This window comes from Trachinotus anak, unplaced genomic scaffold, assembly GCF_046630095.1.
Source record: "Trachinotus anak isolate AG129_WGS33_773 ecotype Australia unplaced genomic scaffold, CSIRO_AGI_Tana_v1 ptg000012l, whole genome shotgun sequence".
NCBI classification, from domain to species: domain Eukaryota; kingdom Metazoa; phylum Chordata; class Actinopteri; order Carangiformes; family Carangidae; genus Trachinotus; species Trachinotus anak.
Window position 1 is genome coordinate 8,751,076 of NW_027273863.1, and position 15,009 is coordinate 8,766,084.

Genomic DNA, 15,009 nt, shown 5'->3' on the forward strand with positions numbered 1-15,009 from the left:
TTCTGATACCTGCCGCTTAGTTTAGGCTGTAGTTTACCAAGTTCACAGCTCTGCACTACAGATTCAGTAGCGCCGGAGTCGACCAAAAAGGAGATTGCGACATTTTTTACTACCAGTGTGTATCTAGGCATGTTTTTGTATGCCTCTGCTAAAAATGAAGCAGACATATTATCCTGTTGCATATGGTTTTGTTCTGCTTCGAGGCACTGAATCGTGTCATGTATCAGCTTCACTTCAGTGTCAGTGACAGGGTGTGCAGTATGTGTCTGTGTATCAGTGTGTTTGGGAGTGTGTGTGTGTGTGTGTGTGTGTGTGTGTGTGTGTGTGTTAGTGTGGGTGCTCTCATGTGTTTCCAGCATGTTCCCAGCTGCCGGCCCAGTGTCTCCACTAGACCCGTCCCGACTCTCACTCCCACCGTATAGTCCATCTCTATCGTCCTCCTCATCTTTCTCTGTCGGGCAGTGGCAGGCCCAGTGTCCTCTCTTCCCGCACAGAAAACAACAGTCACCTCCTCTATTCCCACGTCCGCGGCCACGACCTCTGTTCTGCCACCTGCGTCTGCGGGGGTCGCGATCACAGTCATCCTCTCTCTTTCCTTTGTCCATGTCTTTTCTCATTTGGTGGGTCTGAACTGCAGCCAGGGATACCATAATGTTTTTGGCCGTGGTTCGTTCTTTCATTTCCATCATTTTCCCTTTTGATGGTCTGTTCAGCCCCTTTTGCATGGCTGGTGATGTCGTCGAGGCATGCATTTCTCCATGTCAAAAACCCTTTTTCCACTATCGCGGAAATCTCGGGTCTCAGTCCTCTCATGAACACCCAGGCGATCTGCGTGGTATTTTTGTCGTCTCTTTTCCCTTCTGCTTGTTCTGGTGTGAGGCCGCCGTAGGCCACCAATGCTGCTCTCAGTCTATAGAGGAATGCAGTGACTGTTTCGTCATCCTCTTGTGAAATAGCAGCTTTGTTCCAGTCAACGAGAACGGGGAAAAGTTCCTTTATCTTTGCACACAGTGTGGTGAAACATGCCTTGTATTCCGCATTCTCGGCTTTTTCCATGTCAGGGTCCTTTAATCTGAGGTTTCCCACATCGTGAAGCACGGGGGAGACTCTGTTCCAGTCCCCTTTCATGTGACTGGCCAGTAGACGTCTCAATTCATCAATTGTTGGCCTGTGTGATGCCACCACCGTTGTCAGTTGTTCAACCGGCTTTTCGCCTCCCTCTGATATCGGTGGCAACTGAGCACAGACATCATGCACATCAGCTACTGTCCATGGCCTGTACACAAGCTGTATGTCACCATTTCCCGCTGCATCTTCAATCATGGGGGCAATCAGTTCTCCTTCAGCCTCTGCCTCCTCGCTGCTGGTCTCTGTTTTGTTCTTATACTCCAAGCCCAAACGGGTCATGGAGCTGAGGTCGGGATAGAGATGTGGTGTCACCTCAAGCCTCCTGCGTGGTGGTGTGGGGCCGCCTCGTCCTGTCCCCGTGAGGTTCCCTCTTAACATGTCGTTAAAAGGAGATCTTGGCAGCAGCTCACCCTTTATCGAAGGGAACCGGTGAGGAGTATGAAGCAGTAGGGCCGTAGTCATACTGTGGTGAGGAGGCAGCAGCCCCCGCGTCCTCGAAGTGCAGCTGTGGTCTAGGGAGGGGGCCAGCATAGGGTGGGGGCACAGTTTCTTCCAGGAGAGGAAAGAGCCGGTCCGGCTCTGTAGATGGAGGTGGAGGTGGGGGAGGTTGCTGTTGGGGTGGTCATGGTGGTGGAGCGGAGTCCAGGTCCGGATCCAGCTTCACACACTGGGGCGCGGCTTCTTTGGGGGTCTGCCTACGCTTTGCCTCACCCATCCACATGTCAAAAGCTTTCCAATCTGGCTCACTTCCCTTCTTGCTTTTACTTTTTTGATGCATTTCTTCTCTATATTTAAGTAACACACACAAACCCTTGAGTTGTTTAACACTCAGGCTGCCTGTTCTTGGAAAACAACATTCTCTGACCCACAGATCTGATTGGGCTATGGATTCTTTTCCATAGTTAATTGTCATGTACTTCACATTTGGGGCATTATAATCTGGTCCCTCAAAGGGTTTACTTTGTTCTGATCCCATGACTATATTCTCTCAGGCGTTTTAGCCATCTTTTAATAATCAAATTTAGATTCTTTTACTTTTACTTACCCTTAATTGTATTTTAATAATAAAAGTATCACTTCTAAATTTGAATGTATTTGTTTTATTTTATTCTTAAATTACTCTTAAATTAATTTCTTTAGCTAATTGAATTTAATTCTCCTTAGACAGTCAAAAATGTTAAGCCAAGACAGACAAGAGAAAAACACAAAACAAGATCCTCCTCTTCTCCCTTCAGAGAGGCTGGTAAGTCCAATTTACCCCCTAGATCCCAGATCTAGGCTCCTAGATTCCCAATCTAGGCGCCCGGTTTGACTGCACCGGGCAAGTCCGCTCCCTCAAACACCCTTTTTAATTTTTTCCCCAGGAAAAAACGGTGCCCGGCATGTCTGCCGACTCTACTTTTAATTAGTAGGCAGAGGAGCGAAGCTTCTGCGCATTCAGGTCTCTCACTTCCTAGACCTACACCACAAAAAAAAACTCTCAGAAAAGCAGCGAGGCGTTTGCAGCCACCGACTTTGTTGAACCCCAACAGTGAGAGGACTCCGCTTTTCTAGACGTCAGGCCCTCCTCTCAACCTTCCTTTTGTGGGGGAGTTAGAGGTTTTCCAAGAGCCTGGCTCTTGGCGTGCGCGCGTTCTAACACCCTCGGTCCAGAGGTCCCGGAGTCCGCTCACGGATGGGGTCCCATCTGGGATGCCATATTTGTGGTGGCAAAAATGTTTTACCTTGTTCAGTAATTGAAAAAGAAGATCTTCACGCGTCAGCTGTCTTTCTTGAGTTTTAATAAACATTCGTGAATGGAGTCACACAAACACAACCGAACAGCAGTACAGTCAGTGAGTGAGTGGCCTGAAGATGCTTTCCAGGGCCACAGTCTTATAGTCCCAAAACACATTCCACAAAGACAAAATACGATCCTCTCTTTCACCTGCTTGCCTCTTCGTAAACACAACGTCACCGTAACTCACAGCTCTGTTTCCTCCGAGGTCAAATGAGCAACCCTTATCAGAAAACAGAAAGGCCCAGACCTCCATATATGTTGTCTCCATGTCTTTATCCTGGTGAGATAAGGCAAGGGCATCCAGATATATTGTCTCCATGTGCTTATCAACAGCTTACCCAGAGGTCTCTTTTATTGTCTCAAAAGGGTGTACAAAGGTTACTTCAAAACTTCATTAGAAATATCCACACAGTCTTTGGTTACACAGTTTTTGCATAGTTAGTTATACCAAAATTCCCCATTACATTACTCATATGAACGTAATAAGTAACAGCTAATATGACTTGTCATTTTAACCATGAAAGAGACGAATATACCCTGGCTGAATGTTATCACTGTTTAGGTTTAGGATAGATAACAGCTTTGTTACAGTCAGAGTTGTGTTTTGCTGTGTGTCGGAAGAGGGTCAATCGCCAGTGCAACCAACCATTTGCTTTTAAGTCAGTTAATTAAAATTATACTGTATACTGTACCTGTGCATAAATCAGTCTTTGGGATTACTTTCATGTTATTTGGATGTTAAAGACTTCTCTTTATTTGTTAAACTGTAATTAATTTCTGACATCTGTGTTGCATTTCTGGACCCTGGGATGGTATGGCCTGTTGAGCACAACAGTCTTACAGTATTGACACTGAAACATCCCCCAACCTCAAGCCACAGGCCAACCAGGTCTGCATGTGTCTGTAGCTCCTCTGTCAGTGTGAGCTCCAGCCTGAGAGAGCTCACTCAGGCTTTTTTCACTATAACAAGTGAAAAAAGGGTCAGAGCCTTTAAATGAAACTTTTCCTGTTTTCCTATAACTCAACCTTTTCTTAATCTACACTTTCCTCGTAGACTGTACTGGGCTAATGTTGTTTAACTTTAAAAAATTGCATTACTGGGGGAAGCACTGTATTAGGTCTTTGGACTCACATGCACACCAACACAGAAAGCAAAACCAACGTTACCTAATTTTGCTGCAACATCTTCTTTGTTAAAGACAGTATAGTATGTTTATGTATATGACCTTTGACTGGTGGTGTGTTCTCCAGGAAGGAGCGTCTGCCCGGAAGGCCCAGACCCCAGCACTGCAGCCTGTCCCTCGTCCGGGTTAGTGTTTAATGCAAAATATCTACACACATTCATGCACATGTCTCTTGCCAGTGTTTTATTGAAAGCTGCATAACGCTGATCTGTTTGAATAGCTTCCTGTTTTCGAGTGTAGCCGTTCATCCTCCTATGTATTAGAAGGAGAATGTTGGGAGGAGAAGTGATCTTTTCATATTAGAAGACCAGGGAAATACCGACCACTGGATCAAAAACTGCGTTATATACTGTAACAAAGAAGCTTTTCTTCTCATGTAGTTTCACAGTTAGGCCTTGGCTGTTTTTTCAAATTTTCTCAAGGGTCAAAAAAATCAGTCAGTCACAGGTTTCATTACTTAGCAGCTGCTACATCTGAGGTAGATGATCTAGCCACACTGTGAAAATTCCTGTGAAAAACTCCCAGGTCTTAGTTTCTGTGAAATCGATTTTTGCCACACATGGCATTTTTAAAAAATATGTAAATATGTAAGATAGATACTCAAGTTATTTCCGGATTAAACTGCCTCTGTGAAAGTGATTTTTGTTTGGAGAGAAGAGTCACATGTCTGTTTGACTCCCTAGCCAACACTGACCCAAGCTGCTCTTCCACAGGATGTCTGAGAGCACAACAAAGCAGCATCAGTCAGTGTGTTGTGAGTGATGATCTGACTGATTGACTGTGTGGCACATCTGTTCTACAGCAGTGATAGAGATTAATAGAGGAGCTCAACTTGATGGACAAAGATGAAGGTCTTAAGTTGCCCATGAAACAAACTCCTTGCAGCCTAGAGCTCTTTTATATCTTTGGTTTTATTTTATCTTTTTAACTGACCCATCTGCAGTGAATAATTTCTCAGGAATCATTTAGTTATACCTCCATCTAAAGCACTGAATGTACAAATATACAAGTAATTGTGATTTAATAGTTAGTGGAGCCGATCCTGTTACAGTAATTTAAAATTCATACTTAATGTTGGAAACTAATCATAGGGGGAACAGTCTGTAACGGTAGATCAGCAAAGCATTGTAACTGAGAATATTGTATTGTATTGTATCTTTCCGTCTTCTCTGTGATATTTAGTGTTATCTAGATATGTGTATGTGCTCATTAATTTTTCACATTCATGTCTTTTTTTCCCTCTAGTTTCACAAGCCAGACCTCCACCAAATCAGAAGAAAGGTACATACATCATACTATCCATATAGTGTTATATAAACATTACATTAAAGAACGTTTTCAATATTTTTAGTAGTCCTGCCTTAGTATTATTTCCTGTAACTGCCTTTATAAACGCTCTGGCTGAAACCTTATCATGATTTTCTGACAGGGTCTCGGACACCCATCATCATCATCCCTGCCGCCACCACCTCACTCATCACAATGCTCAATGCTAAGGATCTTCTGCAGGATCTAAAGTATGTATAAATTACTATTGCACTTTTGAAGATTCTTGTAATCCAATTAGTTCCGCTTTTGTGGCACTTTGACAAAATGTTGCTTCTTAACTGTCTGAACAGAACAGGCCCCAACACATCCATCATTTTAAAGTTGAGATATTGATTGAGAATTGTTATCTAGGTTATAGTCCAAACTATGTTATATAGCTATAAAATGTGTAATGTTATTAAATTAAACCATAAAATCAGTGCAGGTATCAAGGTATGCAAAGTAATATCATTTGGACCCCTTCCTATTGATTTAGTTGAACTAAAGTACACAAACACACATCATATACTGTACATGCTGTGCCTTGATACACCCAGTGGCTCAATTTCCCTTTTCTCTATAATTATGAGGTAGTGACAGTTGCACAGTTCATGATTTTTGATGATTACATGACAAAGTGTGATGACAAACAGCAGCCTAGACACACTCTAATACTGATCACTGAAAACTGATGTAACAAGAGGGGACGAAGGACAAGCATTAATGTGGCAGAGACAGAATCACAGCAGAAACAATCAAATAGGTAGTTAAAGATATGAATTATCCCTGAAATGAACTGCGACTAATAACTATAGCAGCAATGATAAGATTCAAGCCCAGAGGAGTAGAAATCTAATATCTACAAGAAGTTGCATTTCCTGTGGAAAATGCTGTGTGAATGCTGAGAGCTGAATGAGATTCCTGCTAAAGAAGCTGAAGCAATTGTTGAAGCAAAGCAGTAGCTGAAGATTAAAAGCAAAAATTGTCAGCCAGAGACTGAAATGCAGTGGTTGAAAAAAGTTGAATTTTTGAAACAAAATCCCAAAAGAGCTGAAAGTTTGAATTTCTCATCAGTTAAAGTGGAAAGAAACATGGTGCAGTTTTGAAATTTTAAAATGTTGAATATTCAGTACAATTTGAACAGAGAACTATCTATAGGGCCGTGTGTTAGGAGTCTAAATGCAGTACAATCTGACCTGAGAACAGTATGAGAACTCAAACATGTTGTTGAAACAGCAGTAAGACAAATTATTTACTGCCAAAGGTGTAATCACAAGGACAATGCAGGAAACTGAGAAATACAATGTTTACCTTAGTTGTGTGTGAGAGAGACAGAGTCTGACTGTTTGTAAACATCACAGAGATCACAGAGGCTGTTAACAATCAATTTCCTACATTCACACATAAAGATTTGAAAAATCTTTTGTGATGGAATTTTAGCATGCATTGTAGTAACAATGAGATAATCTTATACTTGTTGTAATGAGTCTGTAGCCTTAGTTGTGTACTGTTAGGAGTACCTGGTGAACCCTACTTTTATGGCCCCACTGGAATAAACTTCTTGGATATAGGGAAGATGGCAGGATGATATCTTGATCCCCACAGGGGATTACAGTTGTAAATTCCTGAGGTCACGACCTGCTTTTATTGTACCCCAATTGTTTACTTCCACCATCTGTACAGGAATATCTGTGAAGCTTCAAACACAGGGCCAGAGGTATATCACAAAGTATAAAAATGAGGTGAAGCCTTCAGTCAGCGGAGCACAACTCTGAACTGCTTACTGCCGTGTGGTTCTGTGTGTTGCTTCCTCTCTATAGAGAATAAACCTTTTGGTGCATGCTACCCTTCCTTCCCTTTTTTTTACTCTCTACAGGCAGACAAGAAATTTCCGTAAAAATGTGAATGCTGGCTCAGCATCCGCACACAAAAATATTGTTTGCTTTTGTGGCAAAGAAGCTCACTATTAACTCAATGTGCTGCTTCCTGTTTACTGAGGAGAGCAGCAACCCCAAAAGTCGTTTGGTGTGCGGTCAGTAAGAGTCGAAACCTTCTCCTTCTAACTGCATGAGTCTTAACTACAGCATTACATTACACAAACCCTCCTCTTGTTTAGATTCTCTAAAATAGGTGTGTGTGTGTGTGAGTGAACGTGCGCGCACGCACGTTCAATGTTCGTGTGTATAAACATATGCAGTGTGTGTGTGTGTGTGTGTGTGTGTGTGTGTGTGTGTGTGTGTGTGTGTGTGTGTGTTGTGCAATATCTGTGGTAGTGATAGAGTAGCTGTGAGTGGCGTATGGCTGTGGGTCTCAGTCTGTGGAGGTTGGAGGTACTCCGTGCTGTGGAGGCTGATGGTACAAAAGTACCTGCTAAGGGCCACCTCAGCTCAACATGGAGAGAATGAGAGTGTTTGTCCGTCCCATCCTGTCCGCTGCCTCCACACTGTAGAGTTCCATCCCCACCACAGGATCCAGACGTCCTCACCAGCTTTCCAGTTGTATTCAGTATAATTCCAGTCAGTTCAATTCCATTCAAAATTTATTGGCATATGTACAGGAAACAGTCTCTCACACAGCACGCAAGAAATTCTTAATCTGTGAAACCCCCCAGCAACATCAGACCTCACTAAACACCATTAGAAAACACACAACACAAATAACAGAAAAAATAAATAAATACAATAAAAAGTGCAAGAAAAATATATGTTGCCATGTAAACATGAAGAGTCTGTGTAAATGAAGACTGTAGTCACTCTGTTCACTCCAGTCTCTCTAAATGCAGGGTGTGTGCAAATAATCTGCAATGTGAATCATCTCCAGCTGTATTATAAAATGTATCTTTCCACTTTAATGATCAAGTGTTATTACCTAAAATTAGGTTGGTTCAGGACAGGTCACAGGTTATGCACCTGGCACTGAAAAAAGATGCAAGAACAGGAAATCCTCTTTCAGTTCACAGCATCAGGAAATAATTTGGTTTTCAGATCAGAATTCAAGGTTTAGGCAGTGATTACATCTTGCAATATATCATGCAATAGTTTTTCATACTAAGAGCTTATCTCTGCATACAATGAATCGTATGATGCTTTTTTTGATGCCAGTAACAAAGGTTTGACAAACAAACAGAAAAGGGATTTACTGAAAACAGAATTGGCCATTTGCTAAGCCCTGCTCCTTAGTTACTGTTGCTCCATGTTACAACTGTTTGTTTTTGCGCAGCACATGCATTTAGAAAATAGTGGCAGATTTTTTTTTTTTGATCCACTGTAGCTAGTCAGCTAAATAAGCTAATGGTAGCTCCATGAGTTGGCTGAAAATGCTGTCTCATGCTTACTTTTAGTGGCTTCAGCTGACTTGGTTGAAAACAGTATCCTTGTAAAGGGGTCTTACAGGCTGAAGGTGCATGTTTAAAGCAAAAGGTTAGCATGTTGTGAATTTTTTTTCCCTAAACTGAAACTCCAATACTCTGTTTCTATTGTGGACAGAAACCTAGTTAGCCATACATTACATTCGAGTAGAAAAACACAGCGTTTAATCAAGGGTTTTAGTCAATAACTGAAAAGGAGAAAATGGAAATTTTGTTTGTATCGTTCCAGGTTTGTCACATCAGAAGAAAAGAAGAAGGGCGGCATCCAACGTGACAATGAAGTTCTGCTTCAGAGACGCAAGGACCAGATCCAGCCGGGTGGCACAACACTGAGTGTCACTGTGCCCTACCGTATCATTGATCAGCCGCTCAAACTGGCTCCACAGGACTGGTGAGCTCCTAATGAATAAGTTTTATTTCTTCCACCACTAAGGAATCTGCTGTTGAGTGAACCCAGCCAGGGCCCCATGAACCCGTTTAATGAAATACAATTTTTTTTTTGTATGATATAATCCCATACTGTATATTCCTGTATTGTCTGGCTACAAAGAACTTGAGTCTTTTTCAATTGGAAACTCTTTTTGGGGAAGAACAATTTAAATTGTACAGCCTGTTCACCCTAGCATGAAATGACCACCTGCCAAACTACACTTCAGATGACTCAGCTGTTGACATCAGTGTCCATGAGGTTGAGTCATGACAGTTTGACAAATATGGCTCAGGACAACTCATGCAACCTGTGGTAGAGGCACAAGTCCTGTTTTTGAAGAATTTTTGTTGTCTAATTGGTAGAAAATACTGGCCTTTGTTGTGCAACCCTTAGTGCATAAACCACACGTACAAAGTCAATTAAATCTATAAGTTAACAACAACACACTGATAAGACGAACGTATAAAGTCACATTGATCATGAAATCTTGGCATGACATCGAGCAGCATCACTGCTTCATTTGTATTGACTGGAGGCAGGAAACTTGGTTTTATGTTGAGTTCTGTTAACACTCCTGTCTTCACAACAACCTTTGGATGTTTCTTCTTGCAGGGATCGAGTGGTGGCTGTGTTTGTACAGGGTCCTGCCTGGCAGTTCAAAGGCTGGCCGTGGCTCCTGCCCGATGGATCTCCTGTTGACATTTTTGCCAAAAGTGAGCAATACACACTGTAAAGTTTTATTTATTTTTTAGGAATTATTACTACCATCATAACAAGGGTTCAGTTTGTGGTTGCTAATGTTGACATAGCCTGCAATCTTTAAATGGTTTAGAATTTAAGAGAACTGGTCCTGTGTGGTATTGGTATCTTATTTCCCATCCATCTTAAAGCCTCATTGCAACTGGAAGAAAGCAATTGACCTAGATTAATGAGCATCTTTACTGACATTTGATGTTCTTACATTTTCTATTTTTTTTTTTTTTTTTTTAATTCATTCATTTACATTCAGCTTATTGAAATAAGAACAGAATTCATCAGAATACAATCAAAGCAAAACATGAGACACATGGTAATGTGTTGAAAAAACATAATGCCTTTGAAGACATGTCCAGAATATCGATAATGATCAGACATTATTGACATTCATCAATTAATAAATTAACTATTTGGCAAAATAATTAATCTGTGACCATTTTGATAATCAGTTAGTCATCAGTCATTTTAAAGCAAAATTGCAAAAATGTGTTTGTTCCTGCTCCAACACTCCACTTTTTCTTAAACATCTATTTGATTGTTCAAGAAATTAATCAGCAGATTAATCAGTAATTAAAATAATAGTTAGTTGCTACCCTAAATAAAATTAAACTATATAAATTTGGATATTTTGCAGTCTCAAATAACTGGTTTAATACGGGCTATGATAGCTTCAGGAAAAAAGTTAAATGTCACTGCATTGAAGGCGTTTGGTTTTTACTTCCACGCCAAACCCATATTCACCTATATAAATGTGTGGATGTTTCCCCTCCAGTTCGAGCCTTTCATTTGAAGTATGATGAGGCAAAGACAGACCCCAATGTGCAGAAATGGGATGTGACCGTCCTGGAGCTGAGTCGCCACAGGCGCCATCTGGACAGGCCTGTCTTCCTGCGTTTTTGGGAAACCCTCGACAGGTAGTTTTTCTCATGCACCTTCATGTATGCCTATACCACGCACACATAATTTGTTATTTGGCAGTTCTTTGGCATTGTATAATTTAAAAGGCAGTTTAAGCAATTTTATCAAAAACTAACCTTTCTTCCCTTCTCTTTCTCACTCGTCAGATACATGGTGAAGCACAAATCTCACCTCAGGTTCTGAGCCCAGATCACGACGTCCATCTGAAAATCCCACAAATGAAATCTCCCACCCTCCAACTCTCCATACCTCTTGCAGAGGTATCCTCTCTAATCCCAGCTTCCATCTCATCCTCCAACACGATCCCAGTTTTAACAAGAGAAGGGGGACAGATTATGCAGTGGTCTTCCTCTAACACTTTCTCGAGGACTCCTAATGCAATGCGCTGGATATGTTGCTATGGACGCTGGAGAGGAGATTTAGGGGATTTTTGTGTTTTTGTTGTAATTGTTTTCTAATGTTTTCATGTAGTTAAACAAAAATACCAAAATACGTTTTATATTAAAAAAAGGCAACATACTGTGGAAACTGTTTAAATGAGATGAGCAACTTAATGGGGTTGGTGGGAGAGGAGGTTTTATCAATGGTAATGTAGAATATTGTGAATTCAGCTCAGAACTGTTCAGACTGAGAAAGATGTGAAAATGACTCTCGGTCTAAATTAACAGCCATCGAGTTTGGGGGAAAGGAGTTTCTTCACCTTTTTTTTTTCATTTTTGGTGTTTGTGGTCTGAATGTAAATAGAAGATAAAACCCGTCAGAGCCAAATCTCTTCGAGCAGAGAGGAGGATGCAGGTAAGGGACTTAATACTTTAGAAAGCTACTCTGCTCTATAAAATGATCTCAGTCAAGAAACCAGTTTCTAGCTCAGTTTTTGACAGATCAGCACATCATTTGGTCATACAGTGGCCTTGTTAAAGTCTTCTTTTTCTTCTTTGTTGGTGTTGTACTAGAGGAGAGAAATGATGGAAAGTATTGCTTTAAGTCATTACATGAAAATAGACAATAAAGCCTCAGAGAAACAAACACTTGTGTGCTGCTTGTTGATGATTATGGTTTCCTTTGTTTTTATGCCTCCATGACAGCCAGAGCTGGAGTTGTTTTTGGGTTTTCCGTCCATCCCATTCTAGTGGACACGATATCTCAGTAACACTTTGACGGAACATCTTCAGATTTGGCACAAACATTCACCTGCACTCAAGGATGAACTGATTAAGTTGGTCAAAGGTCAAAGTCACAGTCACCTCATAAAAAGTGGTTTTCGCCTTGTGAATGGAATATTTCTGACACCTAGAGGTTATTTCTTCAAATTTGGGAGCAATGTTCACCTGGACTCCAGGAGAAACTGATTTAGGGTTTGGTGGCTAAAGGTCAAGGTCACAGTGACCTCACAAAACATGTTTTTGGCCTTGTAAATGTGCTATCTCAGTAACACCTTGAAGGAACATATTTGAATTTGGCACAAATGTCCGCTTGGACTCAAGGGTGAACTGATTAGACTTTTGTGGTCAAAGATCAGTTCACCCACCCCACCCCCTATTCGGCTCTACTGAACATTTAAACACATTTCAGCTCATTGTTTTGGTTTTTTATGACCCACAACTTGAATGCGTTGGCTCACTCTCACAGCTCTCGTCAGCATCTTTTCTGAAAGTAGCTGTTTCCTGTAAGCAAAACTTTGATAAATTCTATTTATGTTACCTCCCCAGCACCAAACGGCAAACTTAATGATTAGCTAGTAAATATAGTTTAGCATTTAGCAGCTGACATGCCAGCTATGTGTATCACAAGTTCTCACATAACTAAAGAGCACAGCATAGAGTGAATATGTAATTAGGACCATCATGCTAATACAGGGAAGGCTCCCTTTGCTTTCACAACAGCCTCAAGTCTTTGTGGCATTTATAGCACAAGATGTTGGAAACATCAAACAACAACCAGAGTCTGCTTCATGTTGACATGACTGCATCACATAACTTTGTGTATTTATCAGTTGCACATTCATGCTGCCAATCTCCAGTTCTACCACATTCCAAAGGTGATCTACTGGATCTGGTGACCGAGGACACCACTGAAGTTCACTGAACTCACTGTCTTGTTCATCAAACCAGTTTCAGATGAGTTTTGCTTTGTGACATGGTGCATTATCACGCCTGAATTAGCCATTAGAAGATGGTCAGTTGTGGCCATTAAGGGATGCACATAGTCAACCACAGAAAACTACACACTACATCACTACACCACCAGCAGCCTTGACGGTAACCACACAGCAAGTTGGGTTTTTTGTTGCTAAATTCTGACCCTATCATCTGCATGCCTTAGCATACTCATCAGCAGACTCGTTTTTTTCCAGTCTTCAACTGTCCAGGTTTGGTGTTTCTGTTGGCTGGAGTGGATCCTGACGTGGTCTTCTGCTGTTGTAGCCCATTCACCTCAGGGTTTGACATGTTGTAGATGCTGAGCTGCTTTTCTGCTCTCCACAGTTGGAAAGAGTTATCATCTGAGTTACTGTAGCCTTTCTGCCAGCTCAGACCATCCTGGCCATTCTCTTCTGACCTGTCTCATCAACAAATCATTGACATTTGCAGGATTGCTTTATGCACCATTTTGAGTAAAAACTATAAAGACTGTTGTATGAAATTCTCAAGAGATCAGCAGTTTCATAAATACCTGTTGGTTGGTTGGTTGGTTGGTTGGTCCTTGGTGCCTGTCTGGCTCTCTGGCATCAACAATCATGCCACAGTCTGTCACTGAGATCATATTTTTCCCCATTCTGATGTTTGATGTGAACCTAAACTGAGGCTACTGTAGTAAATATAATGATTAATAATGATAAAGACTAATAATTGCATGAATAAACAGGTGTACAGGTGTTCTAATAGTGCTTGGTATCTGTGTCAGTGTGGTGTTACAGCTTGTTTCTGCTGCCCCCAAGTGGCCAAAAAACAGGTAATGCAGGTTTAATTGAATTGTTACTGGGGTTGATATTGTTTTCTCCTTGTGTGTGTGTGTGTGTGTGTGTGAGAGAGAGAGAGATCATGGTACCACAGAGGCGGTTTTGAGTACTTGACAGGTGTTTGTATGTCTGTCTGTCAGTGGATGGATTTTGCCACTGTCTTAGTGTCACAGCCATGAAACTTTACAGGTGTTGAGCTCAGAATGACGGCTGAGTCTGCCAGAAGTAGGGTTTTTGGAAATAGGGAAAGGGCCGTTGGCCAACCACTTAATGCCCGTGGTCCACATTTGTTTTAAGTAACAAATCACTGTATTCCAGTTTTAATCATCATCAATAATGCCATCACAAGATGGTCTCCAGTTCAAATATAATGGTGAACTTTAAGAGCCCATTTTGAAATTCTATATCTGATTCAGAAGAGGATTTGACTACTTTTACCTCCACCACTGCTTAACAATTTTTTGATGATGATAATAGATCAAAATTTAAAATCTACAGCTGTCTTGTGACTCGACTACAATTAAGCTGGAGTTTAAATTACTTTTGACAATATGGTTGACAGCAAAGAAGGAGAAATTAGTCTTAGCTGGCCACTGGCCTAAGAAACTGTAAATGAAACCCATTTACAGTTCAGGATGGCAGTAAGGGAAGAAAATTTTACTTCCTTTTTTCAGCCACCTTTATTAATGAGCTGGAGTGTAAGCCTGCTAAAAGTCACATTGTTCATCTTAAGGCTGTCAAGTTTCACAAAAAGTATTTGTGACCTGATTCACATCCTTGCTTTGACAGGAAGCCTCTGTTGAGGGCTCTGATCATCAACCATGGGCCCAGACTCATTTCTAATTAAAACAATCCCATCACGCAGCCAGAGGATTAAACACATTTCTGAAAGACTGTGTGACCATCTTTACATCCGTTTGCTTCTTTGTGTGTGTATTGGGAGGTTGAGAGAGAGTGTATTATGCACTTAAAATAATAAATATTCATCTAATGAACCTTACCTCTCAGGGGCCCCAGAGCACACAGATTTCCCATTCCGCTGTTCAAAGGTGTGTGGAAAAAAACATTCTCAGTTAACTTTGGCTGGCAGCTCTAATGTCGGAATAAACTTTAGATAAATGGATTTTTGCAGCAGTGGAAAATATGCTTTTTATCATGTGTTTCTTCCAGTGTCTTTGATAG

At 41.2% G+C, this 15,009-nt stretch overlaps 1 protein-coding gene across 1 annotated transcript in view; it reads left to right on the top strand.

The window, feature by feature from the left end:
- The window catches only part of cdc73 (cell division cycle 73, Paf1/RNA polymerase II complex component, homolog (S. cerevisiae)), a 28,808-nt gene extending 16,911 nt beyond the window's left edge, over positions 1–11,897 (top strand). Inside the window, exons 11-17 of the mRNA XM_071492262.1 lie at positions 4,160–4,217; positions 5,338–5,373; positions 5,522–5,609; positions 8,997–9,158; positions 9,810–9,910; positions 10,726–10,867; positions 11,018–11,897. Of these exons, the coding sequence (XP_071348363.1) occupies positions 4,160–4,217; positions 5,338–5,373; positions 5,522–5,609; positions 8,997–9,158; positions 9,810–9,910; positions 10,726–10,867; positions 11,018–11,054 (624 nt within the window). The 3' untranslated portion in view covers positions 11,055–11,897. The remainder of the gene's footprint in view (positions 1–4,159; positions 4,218–5,337; positions 5,374–5,521; positions 5,610–8,996; positions 9,159–9,809; positions 9,911–10,725; positions 10,868–11,017) is intronic.
- Positions 11,898–15,009: the final 3,112 nt, after the last annotated feature.